At 44.5% G+C, this 20,228-nt stretch overlaps 1 protein-coding gene across 3 annotated transcripts in view; it reads right to left on the bottom strand.

Moving 5' to 3' along the window:
- Positions 1–20,218, bottom strand: part of STK11 (serine/threonine kinase 11) — a 64,352-nt gene extending 44,134 nt beyond the window's left edge. The window contains exon 1 of one of the 3 annotated variants that reach the window (XM_025196415.1): positions 19,039–20,212. In XM_025196415.1, coding sequence (XP_025052200.1) covers positions 19,039–19,328 — 290 coding nt within the window. In that variant the 5' untranslated portion in view covers positions 19,329–20,212. Of the gene's footprint in view, positions 1–19,038 lie in introns of all 3 variants that reach the window. The other 2 variants (XM_006017442.3, XM_006017443.3) reach the window with 2 other exon arrangements.
- Between the last annotated feature and the right edge of the window lie 10 nt (positions 20,219–20,228).

Genomic DNA, 20,228 nt, shown 5'->3' on the forward strand with positions numbered 1-20,228 from the left:
TACATCCATCACCATAAGAGGGAAACGGATAATATCTAGGAGAGACTGCCAAAAGCGTGGTGAATCACTGCATCAGTGCAGAAGCACAGCGAGAGACGTTCAGTACTTGGCCATTTGCAGAGGTCTCTGTTGGCCTGGAACCCTATCCATTAGCTCTTACTACAGAGGGACTAAAAACGCAGATGCCAAAATTAGGTACAGGTGAATCATGCTCAACAACAATTCAAATTCCTCTTATGCAATGGCCAATGATCTAGGCAGCTCTGTAGTGCCCTCTACTGATGCTTTTTTTTTTTTTTTTGCAAATTATTCTCAAACATTCACAAGGTTTTTAGAATGATCTGCAAAAATATACCTTTCAACAAGATACTGGCATTTAGGTCCCAAGTTGCAAAGACAACAGTCTACAAAATCTTAGCTGACTTGCTATGAATTTTTAGTTTTTAAATAAACCCTGTTTAAGTTCAAATATTGTCCTACCATGTTTTAAGCCTGACAACCATGGATCAAACACAAAGGTCTGAAATGACAAGTGACTGGTGAATATAACTAGTCTGTTTTCAGTAGAAAGCAACAGTCTCTGATCTTTTTGGGCTGCATCTACACTTCAAGGTGCACACAACCCAGCTCTGGGTTGGCTCATGACTGCATGCATGCTGGTTCAGTGAATGTCTTTTGGGCTCACAACTCCCCTGATGAGCCACAACACTGACTATGGGAACAGCCAAATCAAAAAAAATGTTACAAAGCATAAATTTATGATTTCTTGATGTAGACAGCGGGAGGGATACAGAGCAAAGAGTTGGATTGTGACAGAATTTAAGTGCTTGTTTCTATGGGGTTAGGGAAGAAGTAAAAAAACTTTAGCCTCTATTAAAAGAAGTTTTCAAACAAAATGTTTTCACCGAGTTAAAATATAATTCATGCAACTGGACTCTTGTAAGCGTGTACTGGGCATACATCATCTGCATCACGGTTAAGGCCAATCCATCTGCAAGTCACTGGTTTCTCTCATTTATGCTGGGAGGTTATAAGAGAGGCAATGTTCTTATGAGAGGCAGCATGCCAGCAGTGTTCGAGGACATCAGCTGCTTACTGGCCAGAAGTTGAGTACTTCTGAATGCTGCTATCTGCAGAGGAGAGCAAGAGTCTTCTTAGGAGTGGGAGACAGATACAGTCAGCAGCCAGGCTCGGCAGCAGGACCACCTCCCTTGCCCCATCAAACAGGGACCACCCGGGCTGCCCCAGGGGATCTAGAGCAGAATGATTAACTATAAGGCACAGAAACTAAGGGAAACAACAAGGCCTTTAAAGCCTAGAAGCTGGCCTGTGTTCTAGCTGCAAACAGCATTCATTCTTAATCCATGGTGACTAGAAAGTCACTCCAGTTTACATTCTCAGGTCTCACACAGCATGTCCCTCTCCGGTAAGGAGAGCTCTTCACTCATGCTCCTAGTACTCCACTGGGTAACTGTAGTTTACCAAATGGATCTGTGCTGAAAAACTGCACATAGAAAAGACTTAAGAAAATGTGCAATTTAGGGAAGGCTGTTTTAACAAGACCTCAATCCTGCGGGAAGTGGAAGCAGCCACGATCATGCCTTTCCTGCACTTTCAGTGGACTCCAGAGACTCTGGGAAGGATACTCCAAACTAGCTTAGGGTCCCAGTGGCAATTTGCTAGGAGAACAATATCCAACCTGCAGTCAGAACAGTTTGCAGCCATTGCCACTTTCAGAGAGACTGCGCAAGAGGACTGAAATGCCACTTTAGTTCAATGCGGCCCTGTACACAGGGACTTCTCTTTGTACGGCACATCCACAGTCCAGATTTCCCTGGTCCATTTTTTAAATAGGCAGATTTCACTCCAATCATGCACAATCCAGGGGAGCTACCAATTGAACATGAACTGTCCTACAGAGATGGTAAAAATTTATCGTCAAGAAACTGTGTGTGGAGTCAGCGAAGCCACCAGTGACCTAAACAAACTCCATCTCCAACAAAAGAATTGACAGCCTGGGCAGCTAGTTTGTGATGTGCATTTAGGAAGACTTACCCAAAGCAAATAAAAAAACTAAACATATTATAAGTTTCTTTCCTAAATGAAAATGAGCTTTTCCAGTTTTGGAAATCCTGCTGCAATGTGCTGCCAAACATTTCTGACGGACACACACAAAGGCCCGAGATACACCACAAACCCTAACAGGGAAATTGAATCTGCAACAAAATTGGAACTGACGCAAAGATGACACTTCCCTTCCCCTCCGCCGACTGCATTAAGCTACTTGAAAAGCTTTGGCTAAATCACAGAGACAATGCCCTCAAGTGGGGGGTAGAAGCTCACAAAACAGGGTTTTTTTAAATTTAATTTTATTTATTTTTTCAAGATAGTCTACACCATCTTTCCAAGTCTGCAGTCAATACTAAGAATCTAAAGCAAGACAACCCAAGGTTGAAAATTGGCAGGACAAGACAGTTTGGACACCTAGTTTCACTTGCTGCAAGGGAAGTTGGGTGGAGTCATTAAACATATATGACAGCTCACCAAACAATTAAAACCATTTTAACTGAGATTTCCCACCCTCAATGGAACAGCCATCTTTTTCACCCCACCCCACCCCACTAATGTAGTGCCCATCAACTCTTGTTGAAGTGGCCTAGAGCTACGTCACTTGGTTTTGATTCCATCAGATGAAGGATGCCAAGCAAAAATTGGACTGACATATGGATGGGAGGGATCAAGAATCAGCATAAGGCAGCAGTTCCCAAACTCTGACAGATTGCACACTGCCAATTTAAAATGATACAACCTTAAGTACTACCAGCAAATTTTTGTCATAAAGTAATTATAATAAATCTGTTAACATGTACCACTAACAGGCTGTCTGTCTACCGCTGGCCTGGTGGTACCCATACCACAGATTGAGAACCGCTGGAATAAGGGCTTGCAGAAGGTGCCTAACAGTTTTCAACTCTCTCCTGCTGAAGCCATACCCCCAGGTAGCGCTCAGGAAGCAGGGAGTGGGGAAGGGGCATCATGCCAATTAGGAATCCAGACTGAAACTGGCACACTCCGGGGTGCAAAGGTCAGCTGCTAAACTTATATTTGAGAGTCTGAGTAACAGGTTTCATAATCTGAAGCTCTTCACAGCCACAACCCCACTATCTTTTGGATGAGACAAAAAGATTGCTTGTCACCTGACCTACAACTGGCACAGGGTCTGCCTGGGTGGAGGTGTTTGCCGGAACCAGGTCTATATGTCCTTAAGAAAAGCATTTGGAAGAGGTTATTTATCATTGTTTGTACTACTTGCTTGTCATACAGTTCTTTTCATGAGACAGAAACAAGTGTTAGCCTCTGCATATTAGCCAAGACTCTACCTTGATCAATGCATCCTACTCATAATCCCCATGGTGTTGCAAACATTTGTTACCTCCTGTCCTAAATGGTTGCTCTTTGCTACTGTGCTCTGTTAAACCATTGATGTGCTCAGCCTCCATGGAAGCTGCACACCATTAGAGAAGGTACAATTTCTTATGTTTCCTCATTTTTACAGTGCTTTGAAATCCTTTCAGAAAACCCATGAGAGAGACGGGTCTGAACAAAAGCGTCTCCTTTTATTAAACAAGCTAGCTCTACCTAGGCTCTTCCATTTAAATCTGAATCCAGAATTAGACATCCATCCCTTAGCTATCGTTCAGAAGCTTATCCTCAGGCTTGAAGCAAAAAGCTATTGCCGAGGTACATTTAAAACCAGGTAGCAATAAGACTTTGTCTTGGATCCACATAGTTTCTCTCCCTGGCAGAATGTATTATTGTAGGGTTTTTTCCATCTTGCTCCCCACTTCCTGGTCTCAGCATCTGACAAAACAGACCGTTCCAAGAACTGACAGCAAACAGGTTTCCATACCCACATGCTACTTTTTCCCCCACAGCAAGTCTCCAGTGTGACCTGACTGGTTAAACTGCAAAACAATGCTACAGTCTTACTGTGAGAGCTTATTGCCAACCTACATTTTCTACAGCACCCGTTAATTTACCAGGTTTATTGCCTCAATTCTTTATACTTGGGCAAAATGCAACTGGCATTTATAGAAAATCAGGGTCCCATAACCAACTTTAACCAGTCTTACCAGACCCAAAGTAGCCAATTTATCAAGACTGATGTCAAATTAAGATTAGAAGTTTCATAGTTTTAGGGTCGGAAGGGACCTAATAGATCTTCTAGCCCGCCCCCCCGCCAGGGCAGGAGAACAACAAAAGAACCCTAAACAAAAAACGGGACTCAAATGAGTCCAGCCAGGTAGGTATCCAGCCTCTTCTTAAAGATCCCCAGGGTAGGGGCCAGCACCACCTCCCTTGGAAGTTGGTTCCAGCTCCTAGCCGCCCTAACTGTGAAGTAGTTTTTTCGGATGTCCAATCTGTACCTCCTCTCCATCAACTTGTGCCCATTACTCCTTGTTATGCCAGCGGGGGCTAGGGGAAACAGCGTCTCCCCCAAACCCTTCTGGTTCCCCCTAGTGAGTTTATAGACGGTCACCAGGTCCCCCCTCAGCCTTCTCTTGTGGAGGCTGAATAGGTTCAGGTCCCGCAGTCTCTCACTGTAGGGTCTGCCCTGTTGTCCCCGGATCATGCGGGTGGCCCTCCTCTGGACCCTCTCCATGTTGTCCACATCCCTCCTGAAATGGGGCGCACAGAACTGGACACAATACTCCAGCTGCGGCCTGACCAGCGTCGCATAGAGGGGGAGGATCACCTCCCTGGCTCTACTCGAGATGCACCTGTGGATGCACGACAAGGTCCGGTTAGCCCTGCCAACCATGACCTCACATTGTCGGCCCATGTTCATCTTGGAGTCAATAATGACACCAAGATCCCTTTCCGCCTCCGTGCTCTCAAGTAGGGAGTTCCCCATCGTATAAGTTGAAGTCAAACTAAGGAAAAAAAAAAAAGGAACAGCACTGGACTGCAACTGAACTGCCTGAAAACTCAAAGCTTCCTTAATACCTATCCAGATATGCAATTCAATGCTAATGACCAAAGCAATCCTAAAAATCCCCCAAGAACTTGACTCAACACGTGTAGAGTATTTGCAGCTCTTACGTTGTAGGTGTTAAGAAAAGGCAGAAGTATTTTCCTATGAGGGGTTAAATCAGTGCTTAGCAGACCTCCCTCCCATTGCTGCAGTTAAATTCTCTTTCATGAAAATATGTAAGCATTGTGAAGAATAAGATGCTCCAATGGCATGAGTGTGCAGAGAGGCAATACACAATGTCAAAGCCTGTCACATTCTTTACATTCCAGCTACCTGGAGACTGCTCAAGAGTCATTGTGGAAAAAAGAAATCCCATTATTCTTTGATACGATAATGCTGGTAATTGCACAGCCTTAAACTCTGCTTCCAGTGGCTGCTGCTGATCCACGGGACTAGGGCAGCATAGAGTTAAGAGAATCCTTGCCTAAATGATTCTACAGGTTGTGGGCAAGTTTCTCTGCTCAGCTTTGACATGTCAATTGTACAATACCCTGAAGGAGCACAGGAGTGGCTTGTCACCCCACCCAAAAAGCACAGCAAAGGAGCAGGTCTTTGGGGCTGTGCTGCTGCCTTGAGAACTAACTGCGCAACAATGGAGGAGGTTTGTCCTGAATGCCCTTCAGGGTGAAAAAGTAATCAGAGTACAAACCCAGCAAGCCACAGTTCATTTGCTTTCATTGCTAATGATGCATTAGTGAGAACATAGGACAACAAATGAGAACCCCAGCAGCCAGCAGTTATTTTATCCCCTACATGAACTCCCTCAGTTAGAAGTTAATGATGAGTAACAAGCATTGTTGGTTACCCATGGCTATTTATGCACAGTACCCAGCGTAATGGGGCCTTGATCTTGGTTGGAGCCTCTAGATAGCACTGCAATAGAAACAATTCTATTGAAATTATATCTTGTTTTCTTCCAACAGGAAATTATAGACCCTGCTTTTATAAAGACCTAATAGTGGTGTTTTTAAATTTTAAGAAGTCAGCACAGAAAACAAACCAGTGAAAGCATCCAGGCCTTGGCAGGACAGAATGAGACTGTCTGGGTGCAGGTGCAAATATATGATTGCCTGCATTGTGTTTTTACCCCTGAGGTCTTTGCTTTGATTGCCAAGTGCAGGAATTAGAACTTTCCTTAAAGCTGCTTAGCAAGGTCTGTTGCCTGAAGCCACCTGTTACCGCCATCAGGACATGAGACATGGGCACGATCCCTTGGGCAGAGAGGCAGGCCACATCATGCTGGAAGTGCCAGGAACAGCCATGCTGGAGAAAAAACTTTGAGAGGCTTCTGTTATTTGATTTACCAATAAAGTCAAACTCCAGACTCCCAAACATCCCACACAAGTATGTGTAGACTTCAGAGCAGGAACTAACTGTTCACAGACTCTCTGCTTCCTTCACCTAGAAGAGCAAGTACATGGTAGTTACAAGAGAGATACCGAGGTACAGTTTGACTGGGCTGGTGCATGGGAGATTTCTATCTGCGTTTTTGTTGCAAGAACTATAACAGTTTAGTTGCCCTCTCAACTATTACTGCTTCTTCCTCTACTCAAGGACAGGAGTTGATTACTAATAAGGAAAAAACAGATTAAACAGACGTTTAGTCTCCTTTGATGCTGTTACATTCCCAAGATTAAAAATCAGTCACCTAGTTCTACCTGACCCTTCCAACTTATTGTAAGCAAAAGGTAATCAGGTTCCTGAAGGAGGCAGAGGGACTAAATCATAATGGTCACAAAAGAAAGATTCTGCTGGCATCCAATATCAGAGACAGAACTGAAAGTCAGAAGACCTGAGTTCTGATCCCCATTCAAACATACTCGGGCCTAGCCTTCACTAGGAATCCCCCCATCCCACCCACCCAAAGACCCCTCTGTTCTGTGGTCAGATCTGTACTACGAAGTTTTGTCAGCATACCTTGCTGGCTAGAGGTGGGACATGATCACACTTCTAGCTAACACAGATATTTTAGGGGGGGGGGGGAACAAATGTGGAGATAGCCATGCCAAAAGAAGAGGGCTTGTCAGATTAACTGCTGTCATTCAGGGAGATGGCCTGATTATACCAGAGGAAAATCTCCTGTCAGCATCTGCAGACTCTTCAGTTGGGCACTGGCCCCATATCCATGGATAGTTATAGCAGCACAAGTTCCATAGTACAGACAAGCCATTTCTTCTCAGTGTTTACGAGAACCTAATAAGTAGGAAAGCTTCAAATTGCTTCACCATTACTATTTTTTTTTTTTTTTTTTACTTCCTACTGGTTACTACACCATACCAGCATTAGCTCTCATAGGAACACCCAGCTTTGTCTCAAGTGATCCCCAACTGTTGTTTATTAACAACTTGCATGCAAAATGCACTACAACATTTCTATGGACCCCATAAAATCCTCTATTAAAAGATAAGCTGCTAGAAGAATGGGGTGGTCAGATGTTGGCAAGCAGAGATCTTTTGATAGAAGGCATTCAAAGGCCACAGAAAACTAATGATGAGCTTGATACTGTGGACAAGTTATATAAAAATCTTCTCCACTAGAACTGTAGACCTAAATCCAAGCACACAGGCCAAAAGAGAGCGCAGGAAGTCACTCTTCTCTCATTCGCAATTAGCCAGCTACTCATAACAATACAAATGAACCATGTAAGGCCTGCTAATGTGTCATCTTTAATTAAGGCAAACTAGTAAATGTGCCTTCCAGAGAAGCACAAGAATCAGAGCAGCTCTTTTAAACAGAGTTTCTTCTCAGAACTGAAGTTGCTGCCCTTGATTTGAAAGAAAATTAGACAGATTCCAGCTAGGCCTTCCACCCTCTGCCACTGCAGGTTAAAGGAGGAAAAAAAAGAGGTGCATGAAAGAGAGAAACTCCCAGATAAAGCAAAACTCAGAAGAGTGTTTAAGTTTACATGGTGAATGGATTTGAAAGTGATGCAGCAGGCTCTAATTAGAGGCATGACCAAAAGGCTGAAATGGATTAAATTAGCACGGAAACTGCAGTCAGCATTATCTTAGGTCTAACAAGTTCCTGTATAAGGATGGGAAACCAGTTGAGTGCTTAGAACAAAGGGGAAGAAGGGACAAACACCCAGGCACTTTTAAATAAAAGACAGCTGGCTGGAAACATAAAAGGAAGCTACCTAAATTAGAAAGGCACTTAGATACCTAACTGGTGCACCTCTGTCCCTTGTAACAGCATTTCAGAGCACAAGTATCCTTCTGCCTCCATCAGGTTAATAATTATTTTAAACTTCCAGAGTGCTTTATGTCCCAAAGCACTCTGCAAACTGCAAATATACAATCCCACTGAAACGCAGCCACCTCTGGGGCAAAAGCCAATCAGCCCATGTCCCAGAGGAAGGATTATTTTTAAATTTTGAAACAAAAATATTGCTATGAGAAGTAAGGAAAAGGTCATGGCCAGACTGGTCACCTCCAGTACCGCCTCTTGTTTTCAAACTTCACAGCAGAAAGGGCCATAAATTCAGGCACCTGCTGACAGGACAGGAAACAGCTTCATTTCAAAGTAATAATAATGTGGATCAGACATCCTAGTCTACTCTATCACTGCTTGTGTAGTTTACAGAGACAATGATGGAGAGAACTGCAAGACTCCTGCAGCTGGAACTCCTACAGACCTGAAGAGACAGGACAAGCCTGTCTCTCCATTTTATTTCCCTAATGCTTTTAGTCCCTTTCCTTTGTTCTGCCTCTATCTCCTTTACTTGCCACCATTAAAAATACATTAACATACAACTTAAATGGGCTACATATTTTAAGCAGAGGCTGGAATCCCCATCGTCTGAAGAGGGCAGATTTCCCAACTACAAGATAGCAAGTTAATCCTGACCTAAGCTAATAAAAGCAGGAGAAGTTTTTACTTTTGCATGCCACAAGTGCCATCTGGTTTTCAAAGTACTACACTCTTGTTTTCTACTTGCATGCATCACTGGAGTTAGACCACCTCCAGAACACAAACAGAGATCTCTCTGTACCTATTTTATTTATTCCCATTCTCTGGGCACCATGATTTGCATCACATTGTTTTATCCTTAACTGCTTTCCCGATCTAGCTTATCTGAACCAGGTTCCTAAAGTTGTGAAATGTTTTCAGTGTTCAAGTATACTGTGTGTATAAATGTCTATACTACCTCTGCTTACTGTCACCATGACAAGGCAGGCTGCAAGAAGTTGGGCTTATGCCAAAAACCACTAGTTAGCAGAAACACACAGAGGAAGGGAAAGACACTCCTCTAAAGAGAAGGTTTTTGTTGTCTCCCATTAGACCCATTGCTATAGCCCAGATGGAGAGGAGCACCAACCCCACTGGTTGGGAATCCTGCTTCCAGCTACAACAAATAACTGAACAGTGAGAAACCTTCTAATGTAGTTAGCAACCTGCTCCATGTACTACACATTTTTTTTAGGGGAGCTGGGAGGGAAGAGAGGTAGATCAAGGGCACTTGGAAAGGGCCAAATTCCACCCCCTCACCCCCCGACTGTGCTAGTGAACAGGATGCACCTTTAAGCCTAGGATCCTAAGAGACCCCCATTAGCAAACTACAACCAACCACCAATGTTTTTTTTCTTTAAAAATCATGCATCTTTGCTCATGCTAATAACAAAGCCATGCTTGACATGCTCTAAACATCAGGATACCTTTTCCCAGTATAAACAAGACTTTCTGAAGAATTAGATCTGGGTTGAATGTTTCCTACGCTGAGGATACGAGCTCTTAGAGAGTTTCACGCTGCAGCTCTGAAATAACAGTTTGTCAAATAACTACGCCCTAAACAATCCATGGTTTTAAAGATAATGGGGCAAGACCTTATAATAGACCTATTACTGGATAGGCAAAGAGTGTGGTGTACCCAAAGCCTGTGGTATCTCAGCATGATGGCCTACCCCACCTAGCAGGTCAGCCACACACTATGTAAATCCACCGGTTTCCACATGACCAGGGTCAGCCCAAAGAGGAAGCTGCAACAGTACATCACCCAACTACACTGGAGACACTGCCCTCGAGAACAGCTTTCAGCCCTCTCTCTCCTCCCTTGAAGAGGTGGGAGGCTGCTCAACATTAGCTTATCAAGCTGAAACTTAAAACTTCCTGGCAAGCCTAGTAGAAAGCAGTAGCGCAGCAAACATTCCCAGTATCTGGTCTACAGGTCCTTCCATTAGTTTGACAGGTTTAAGCCTGCCAGGATTTTCTTCTATGGGGTTACTCTACTGATAGGAAGGTATGCTTCATTCACTCATTTCCCACAATATTGCACTACGACGCGTGGGATTTATCTGCATGGATAGTATGACCCTGTATAACCAAAGCAGTATTTGCTTAGGTTCAAACTGACTCTGTTCATTTCCCCCAACAAAATAAACAGTAGAAGTTTATTCACAACTAATATGAGGTTTTAACCACAATACCAAAAAGAGTCTTGCTGCCTGCACAGGCACAAGAAGTTTTTGTTCATTTCCTTAAGGAACCAGCCTAAAGACCTGCATCTCTCTCTTCAGAATATGCAACAAGTTCATGTAGTGTAAAAGTGATGTTGTAGCCATGATGGTCCAGAAATTACGCAAGAGGCAAGGATTTCGTAGGGTGGCATCTTTTATTGGACCATCTATGCAGCTGGGATACAGTTGAGGATCTGAGAAAGAATGTCTTGCATTTGAAAGCTTGTCTAACTTTATCCCAAAGTATTTATTTTTCCTCCCAAATGTATTTAATATTAATATAAAGGTATTTGAGTACAGGATAGAGATGCTGGTGTTAAATTGATAAGACCTTTTTATCCTCTCTCCTCTTTGAAGTTTTATTTCTCTATTCTCTTTGAAATTAAGACCTCTGCTAACACACAAATTCATTCATAGTGAGTGTGCGTGTACCATACACATACTTACAATGAATACGTATACATCTCTATATATATTGAACAGGCCTGCAACCATACTTTAGACTTTAAGAGCCTGGTTAAAAAAGAAAAAAAAGCTACTGAAATAATTAAAAGATGTCCCTTAATTTTGACACATTTTGGATCAGCCTTCATAAAAATAACTTGGCCTGGTCCTAACAGAATAAAGATTGAATCACTCTAGGAATACTCTTGTAAAACTATTCTCTAAGAAGAGAGAAAGGAAAATGCATCAACTACCTAGACACATGCTAAAGCAGAAGGGTCTGGATACAAGCATACAGGAAGTATTTCTTAGAGAATTCAAAGAAAAATATAAAATTTTGGCAAACCTACTGAATGAGGTTAGGAAGAGAGAAAGCAGCTGCAAGTAGCATGTCCATATTTATCAGCATTACATGAAGAACAATTAAAGAAACCAAAGCTAAAATTTCTAAGCTAGTCCCAATTTATCTCACTGTTTTCTTTATACTTGTTCCTCGCTACTTCCGGTCTTGGGCATGACTGTAAACTGCATCCGACTGCAGGACTTGGTAGTAATGTGGTGGGGCTAGTCATGGCAGGGTAGCTCCTATAAGATACCACAATGTTCCAACCTCCAGAGAAAGGCAAATTTTGGGTGCCTCAAAACCCCAATGCCTTGTGGGTATGCCCACTACTATTTCCCCCCCACCATCGGTAGAGAAAGAAATTACTTTAAAGATGTGGACTGCCACAGATGCATAAAATGATCATTCCTGAGGTTAACAGATTGACAGAGTCTATCAATCTTTTGTCTTGCACAGATGTCAGGGAGTCAAACTGCGGTTGTACCTGGACTCACAACAGTCTCAGTTGTCAGATACTTGCCACATCTAGTAGTAAGCAAAACTGAAAACAGTACCCTTAACACAATGCTAGCTTTCACTACCTTTTCACTACTTGTATGTGAAGATCACACACCTGCCACCTTACTGCTGAGGATCCCAGAGCCCTGCTACTGAACAGCCTACCCAATGCAGTACTGAAAAGAAGCATATTGGCTTCTTAAGGCAAGCAGCCTCTGTGTGTGGCATGTGGCTGATCAAGGAGGGAGCAGGAAAAACAGAGCAATAGGTAGGGCTGAAAGCAAAGCAGCAGAACAAGCAGGGAGCACAAAGAGCAGCAGACTGGGCAGGAGAAGGGAATCAGAGTGGCAGAGGAGAGTGCAGGGCTAATTTTGGCACACTTACTAAAGAGGTTGAACTCCAGTGTCTTAAGGTATGCAAACACCTCTTTCTTTTGATCGTATATTGGGGTCAGGCAGAGAGGACTTTCCCAATCCTGAGAAGGGTACAGCCTTCCCCTAACATATATCACAATTCTATCAAGCTGTTCCAACTAATCCTTCTGTCATTCAGTAGAGCTACACTTAGTGTTGTATGTAGCTGTATCTACACTACTAAGTTCCTATTGGCTATTGCCATCACCAGAAGGGGCAAAGTTAAGTTTGTATGGGAAAATACTTCAACTCCTCATCTCCAAAGATATGAGGTTTATTGGAATCAGTCTGGCAAGGCACAAGATAACACAGAGCTACGGCTGTCTCATGGTAAAGATTTCCACCACTGAATTAAATATAAGGACACACTTACACCCACTGCAGGAGATTTAAGACAAAGAACAGTGCAATTTGCCAGGCTGCAGACCACCAGCAAGGCAGGATCAGTCACTTCATGACACTTTATTTAAAAAGTGAAAGCTAAGTCTTGCAAACTGTTTTTAGCTGGGCAATCACAAAGACAATCAGCTATATCATGCAACGAATTTCCCCTCCAACCAGAAGCAAGTACATCTGCTGAAAACCACTTTTACTTATCATCACTGAAAACATCACCACTAAGGAAAGGTAGTGTGCAAAAGCCTTGTAGATCTGGACATTCACAATCTTCTCCTATTGCTGTCTGCAGACCCTGTTATCAATGCAAGAGAGACAGTGAGCCTTAAGAAGTCTGTTCCTAGCCTCAAGCCCTCTCAGACTTTTCTTCACTACAGCTCACCTGACCCTTTGCTGCCCGCCCCGGGCATTGCAAAGGACAGAACTGAAAGCACAATAGTTTGGTATCCGCACAGCTCAGGCTGGGGACAACAGTAAATACCACTGCTTGCAACAGCTGAGGCTCAGAGCCCTGCAGAAACAGGCACCCTTACCCTTCAGGAAGCTCAGAGGAGCATCTACTCCAGGGGTGGGCAAAATGCAGCCCGCCAAGCCATTCTATCTGGCCTGTGGAGCCCCTAAAAAATTTAGAAAATTTAATATTAATCTGCCCTGGGCTGCCTGTTAAGCAGCCCTCAATGGCTTGCCAAAACTCAGTCCCTCCACCCAAAATAATTGCCCACCTCTGGTCTACTCCATGACTAGTAAGAAGCATAGACCTCAAGAGCAGAGCCGTCAGCCTTTTAGGCCCCTAGAACAGCCTGCAGTACAACTGCTAATTCATGAAGGGGAGGGGAGATGGCAAGAGGGACAAAGTCAGATCAGGAGCACATCTATGACCCAAGAACACTGTGATGGTTGAAGAGGTTTTGATCATATGCTCCACTTTGGAATTGGAAATCTCTTAACATGCAGGTTTAAGAGAGTTCAGGCCCTATTAAAGTGAACATAAATTGAGAGAGGTGGATGTTGTGTTAAGCGGTAAGTAGATGCTGATTTACTATCGTCCCATGTGTCAGCACTTAGCATGCTTCCTCTCTGCCCATCCTCCATGGTCACCTTGCCAGCACTGAACCCTCTTCACCCCGCCCATCCCCAAAGTGTCACACCAAATACAATGAACAGCTATTTACACGCACCTTCCCTTGTGTACATTGTTGCCCCGAGGGGTTAATACTGGAAATGCAGGCACAGTGTTCTCACTCCCACTACTGAATGCAACAGTCAGATCCCTGATAGCTCTTACCTCCCTGGGAGTTTAAAGCACCCAGAACTCACTAGCAGGGTCAGCTACCCCTTAAGCTCTCCCATTTTTGTCGCATGTGCCTAAAGAACTGGGACAGAGGGATTCTTTTTCAACTTGCTAGCTCCGGGCACCGATATGTACTGCACCTCCCTCCTCCATTCAATGCCAGATACTACAAGTGCTATGCTTGCTGAACTATGATACTGTCTTGAGCTCTTCTGTAGCTATGCTGAAGTTCCTACAACTTTGCTCGAAGACCAAACACCTGACTTCAAACAGCTTGGCACAGAAAGTAACATGCAAGCAGGTCTCAATCAGAAGTCTTTCCAGATTCACCGAGACTCACTGCTGGATGGCCAATTAAAAGCCAACTTTAGATGGACACCTACCTGTTCAATGCATGACCTTCAGTAGGACTGTCAAGTGCCTCTTCAGCTAGGTTGCCCATGATATGGTTCTAAAGGCTCTTGATTTGCAAGAGCAAACAGTAAATGGTCAGATCACGTGTCTGTCCATTCCAATCCTTCACAAAGGTATTCAAGTCAGGGAGTGAGTGCTGAGCATGGTAAGTACAGCACAAGACACCTGGGACATGCAGAGTCCCACAGACTTAATTAAATGAGAGACTATTAGCATTTCGTTTCATTAAACTTGTGCTATGAGAGACAAGTAGGCTCCTAGTATTCTTTCACCTGTTTTGGCATCTGTGCTAAACTCTTTTTCTATTAACTAGGGCAGTAGCTAACCACAAAGCGTCTGGTTGAAAAAGCCACCCCCACACTTTTCCAACATTAGATGAGTGTTTCTCAACCTTTTCTGGACTCAAGGCTGCGCCGTAAAAACTTTTTGATTTGAGTGGCACCCAATTTCAAAACCTAATGTATATATAACAGTGCTTGCCTCCTTGCGGAAAGGCTGGGCAGGGAGGATAGGGGAATCATTGAGGCAGGGACAAGCCCCAGCCAGCATCTTTCTACTTAAGCTTATCTGCTTACCTCCTCAGCCCTGCCTCACCCTTCAAAGGATCTGGCGGCACCCTGATTGAAAATCACTGCCTTGGATGAAGACAAGAGATTTCCCACAATTATTTCAAAGAAAGTTATTGTATGTAGGAGTTGAACCCCCCAAATCCTCACCAAGATCCAGTCCTCTTAGAAATTATTTACTGTGAGCAGACCAGGCAGCCAGAACAGGTAGATAAGAACTCAATCTTATGGGCCAAAAGGCTGAAACATTCTAGTCACAATTTCTTGGTCATATTAAACTACTTTGCAGGGAGAGGCAGGATTAAAACAAAATCATTTTTTAGTGTGAATCGGCTGAGAAACATATTAACCATGCCACCATTAGCAAGGGAGCAACAGCTGACAATTGGGTTTCCTCAGTAGGCTAGCAGAGTAAAAGCTCAGCCAGATCTCACCTGGCACAGGAGGCTGACTGCCTTACGGACAGAGACACAAACCAGGAGCCTCACCAGGTAAACACTCAATAATCATCTAGACATTTGGAATTTTTCACCCCCAACCCAAGATGAGAAAGCAGCTATGCGAGATGAAGTGGGAAAAAAAACCCTGAGCTCAATGAGGCCCACATGTCTCTCATTATGAGAAGTGCAAGAGAAATCTCAAGCAGGTTAATTTTAGACTTTGGGATTAGCAGGTCACCAGCTTTTTGAGCTTATGGGGTCAAATGCTCCAGCTGCTGTTGACATCAGCCTTTTAAGGATTATTTCTGATGCTCTTTGACATCCTAGAAAACCTGTCTTGGACACAGGGAGAATCAGTGCCCTACCCACAGCTCTTTGTTGGGATCAGTTAATTGGATTACATGAGAAATAGTAAAGAATTTAAAGTGTGAACTTTCATGAACAAAATGCTGGCCCAACAGCCAAGGAGATCAACACTTACTCCTGCAGCAGGTAAAGGAGCCATGTACTTCTACACCATTGCGTATACACGGGCAATTGTGTCTTGACCCTGTCTGGAAAGGACTAAACTGCTAGGGATGAAAGCAAATTCAGTCCGTGGCCCATTCTATCCTTGGCCTCTCTGGTAAGGCCGATAGGAAGACTGCTAAATGCCAGCTTTGGGAGCAACTTTTGCCATGAGGTCACTTGTTCTCATTCCCAGTGGACAAGACCAAGTTTACAACACATCCAGGCCACTGAAAAGTGTTCAGACCATACTATGTTTCAGGAAGCAAAGTAAACTCCATGCAGACCTAACTTGCAGTGGTTCTGTGCCCTAAATTCATCTCTAAACTATTCATCATTCCTTTCAAGGCAGGGCAATCAAATAGTAAGAGAGGCATACATCTAAAAGGGGACACACTTTTCAATTCACAACAGCAATGGGATCCCCACATATTCACTATGGGTAGGGACTTACCAAATTTATGGTGGAAGTGGAGTATGTGGCAGCTCCTTTAATCTTTCATGTTCTCCCCTGCTGTTAATTGGCAGAGGGGCCCCACCACTCCCTCCTGGCAGGGAAGTAAAAACCAGGGTTTTAAACATGGCATGGTTTTTGCCTCCCTGTCAGTCAGACGCAAGCAGTGGGGCTCCTCAGCCAATCAGCAGAGGGAGGCAAAACAGTACCATATTTAAAACCAGTTTTTGCTTCCCCGCTGATCAGGAGCAAGGAGCAAGCTGGGCCCCTCCACCAATCGGTAGCGGGGGGATGGGTGGGGGAACATAAAAGATTAAAGGAGCTGCTGTGCACCCCACTTCTGCCATGAAGTTTCTGCAGAATATTCCAACCACATCAACACAAGATCTAAGCATCACCTGCTAATTTAGAGGCAGAATTAGGAATAAACCTCAGCGTACCAAAGGTTACAATTCAAATTGCAGTATATTTACGTATTACTTCACTTGCTAATCACTCTAGGGCAAGGAAGTGGAATTTTGTCAGGCTGTGGCAAAAAGCCTAATTTCAATCCAGAATGGGATATTCCACTCTTCTGTGGCACGTGAACAGCTCACATTTAAGCAAGGCCATGCAAGGTTGACTGCAGCCAAGTGATGTTTTACGGAGTCTGGCCAGGCTGCAAAACTGGAACTGAAGTATGTTAAAACACTGTTCAGAGACAATGCTACCTAGAAATAGGTCCTTACAGGGTGAGAGTTATATATTTTTACTATTCAGTCCCTATTCACATTGCCCAGTCAAATACGAAGACCTACAGGCTCTATCAGATCAGATGCAAGCACTGTGTTTAAACTGGTAGCAACTTATCCATTTCATATTGCATTTGTGCCTAATTACTTCAACTAAGTTCAGACTCTACTACACCAGGCACCGTAGAAACCTAAGACACCGTGCTCTAAAGTGACAATCTAAAAAAATTGGTGTTACCTGTGAATGGAGGAAGGGAAGACAAAGGTGACAAGGATAAAAGGTATTAATTCTGAACCTGTGCTAAAATAGACCACTGCTAGAAGGCTAAAGCAAAAGCCTGCTTCAAATACTACAGCCACAGATCCAAAGAACTCTAATAGGTACTGCTGAATAAGCAACCCAGAGTGATCACAGAAATTAAATATCTTCTGGTTCAACTGCTGTGGTAACTAAATGAGGTGAGACACATCCACAGAATGGCTAAGGACAGTAAAATTAAGAGGATACAGATTATATTTCTACGTAGTTTATTTCAGGACACAGGACCACTTCATGCTTTCTGTATCACAAAGCTGACAGGTTAATTCCAAGAATTCTGTTTCACTGGGAGGGGGTGGAGCTTTTAGGGGAACAATTCAGGGGAAAGCAGCTTTCTCTTTTTTTGGGGAAGCCCTGGGTGTCACTGGAAACCAGAGAAAGAGAGAGAAGGGAACAAAGTGACACATGCGCCTCTACCAGAAGAAGAAAAAAAAAGTGTTTTATTACACATTAACCAGCAGTTTACTTTTATAAAAATCAGAGCCAGCACTAGAGAGACGAGATTCCCTGTCGTGATTTTGTCGTAACACTGGAGCAAAGCCCGTCCATCCTGCACTCTCAAGGTTAGAAGGTAAACTTGAAAAGCTAACCAACGGAAGGCCCCAGCACAGGATGCGAAGCACTGGCCAGCTGACCTCAACAACCCAAACCAGAAAAACAGAAACAAGACCCCATGAGGTCAGGGCTCTGCACTCAGCATGCCGCAGGCAAAGAGGCAACTCCAGAAACGTCACAGGAGACTTGGAAACATCTCCCAAGTTTTCCCCCTGCCACGAGATAAGCTGCAGAAAACTATTTGTTTTGGCAGCAGAAGTGTCCCCTTGGCATCAGATAAACAACCCAATTTCACATGGCTTGCTGTGGCCGCTTGCTGTGGCAAATGCAGTTGCCTGTAGAGCCCCTGCACATGTAACATCAAGGAAAGGGAATGTCAAAAACAAACTGTACTTCTGACTGAAGCACAGAACCAGTTTATCCCAATAAGGCATTTGAATTGGGAGTTATCTGGATGCGGAACTTGTTTACCAATACATGACTTAGCACTCAAAGCACTCTTCAACCACAAATTCACTTCCCCAAGAGAGAAGCATCATTACCTCCACTTCACAGCTAAAAAAAAAAAATTGACCAAGGCAGATTAAGGGACTTCCCAAGGTCAGGCTGGTCAACAGCACAACCAGGAATAGAGCCCAAGTCTCCCAACGCACTGGCTCACGCTGCCACCCATGGAATAAGTGCCTGGAACGCAAGACTTTCCAGCAGAGGCCCATGAAGTATCACATGCACACAGCAGCAATGCAAAGTTTATTCTCCCTCTGCAGCAGGCAACCTTTCACCCTGCCTTGTTAGGGCAACTAAGCACAACACTGTTTACTGTGCGCCTCTTGGATGAAATTGCAGGAAGAGGGGTTCTCCCTGCTTCGCAGCAATGCCTGACAGCCCAGAACATTGTGCTGCTTGTAGAAGTGGATATATTTGCTCCCCATGTCCTTGGGAATAAAAGGTTTCCTTTTCCTGTCCCCCCCCTGTTCAGCAGTATTTAAGAGAGTTACCCTCCAACTCAGAATTGGCTGCATTTCAGAGGTGAAGCAATTCCTGCATGTATGTGGCTTGTAAAGTCCTTTCAAAACATATGGCTACATGCGGTGTTGAATAAAACAATACAGACTCTCAGCCAGAAAACACTGACCGGATTTAACCCTGTTGCAACTAGCCGCAGGAACCCATACTCACTTTTTAACATTTGCCTCCCCGTTAGGGATCCTGCGTAGCTTCTTCTTCTTCAGGATTTTGACAGCCCTTCTACAGAGGGTTTCAGAGTCCAACATCTCCTTGACTTTGCCGTAAGACCCTTCTCCGAGTAAGTCCCCCATCAGGTATTTGCCAATAAGCTTGGCCCTTTTGCGCCGCGGCTGGTAAATGACCTCGGTGGAGTCGATCCGATGGATAAAAGTGTCCATCCCCACAGACATCAGCTCACTGTCTGCAAACATACTCAGCTGTTGGGGCTCTTGCATATCCATCCTGGATTCAGTTCTGTAACCCACTTGCCTCAGCCCTTAAGATTTTAATCCAGTTCTTTTTAGCTCCCGACACTCCCTTTGACTCCTCGAAAAAAATTATCCATAAGATTGTACGAACATTAATTAAAAAAAAAACAAACCAAAACCCAAAAACCAACGAACAAAAAAAAGAACCATCAGCTGCTCGTAGCTCGATAGGGTCCGATAAGATCCAGAGTCTGGCCCCAACAACGCGCTCTCTTTCTTGCTGTTTTATATATTTTTTTTCCAATGTCTGAATTTTTCAGTTCGGGATTTACTGATTTCACCTTTTGACCCGGTCCCGCTACTCGGGCTCAATCAGGTCAACTCTTGAGCCTTCAATTTGGCCCAGTTTTGATGCTTAAGTGCTAGGTCATCCTCTGGGATCCCAGACGTCAAACCCACAAGAAGACGGACGAGTCTCTTTCGTGACTTTCCATTACCGGCAGGTCATGGCCCCCGCGGGGCTGGTTTCTGCTTGCCCGCCGGCGCCCCTCAGCCGTTGGGCAGCTGGAACCAGGTTTCCTCGAAGGTGTTTTCGAGACCGATCCTCGCCGCGTCGCGGTCCCTCCCGGCGAATGCTGGAGGCCTCCCGGGCCTACCGAGAGCTCCCGGGGGCATCCTTCAGCCGCTCCGATGCCGCCTGACACATGATGCGTCGCCGCCGCGGCTCCACGGCTTGGTGACCTGGGAGACACGGAACCGGCTCACACCGCGCCCCGACCCCGAAATGGGGGCCAGGGGCGGGGGTCATGACCCCTCATGAGGCAGCCCCCAAGCTGCTGAGGGGCCGCCCCTCACCCGAAGCTGACCCCTTGCCCCCCAACAAGGCCAGCACAGGGGACCTCCACCCCACTGCCCTGCCCCGGCCCGGGGAGG

The sequence above is a fragment of the Alligator sinensis genome, unplaced genomic scaffold (genome assembly GCF_000455745.1).
Source record: "Alligator sinensis unplaced genomic scaffold, ASM45574v1 scaffold1295_1, whole genome shotgun sequence".
NCBI lineage: Eukaryota > Metazoa > Chordata > Crocodylia > Alligatoridae > Alligator > Alligator sinensis.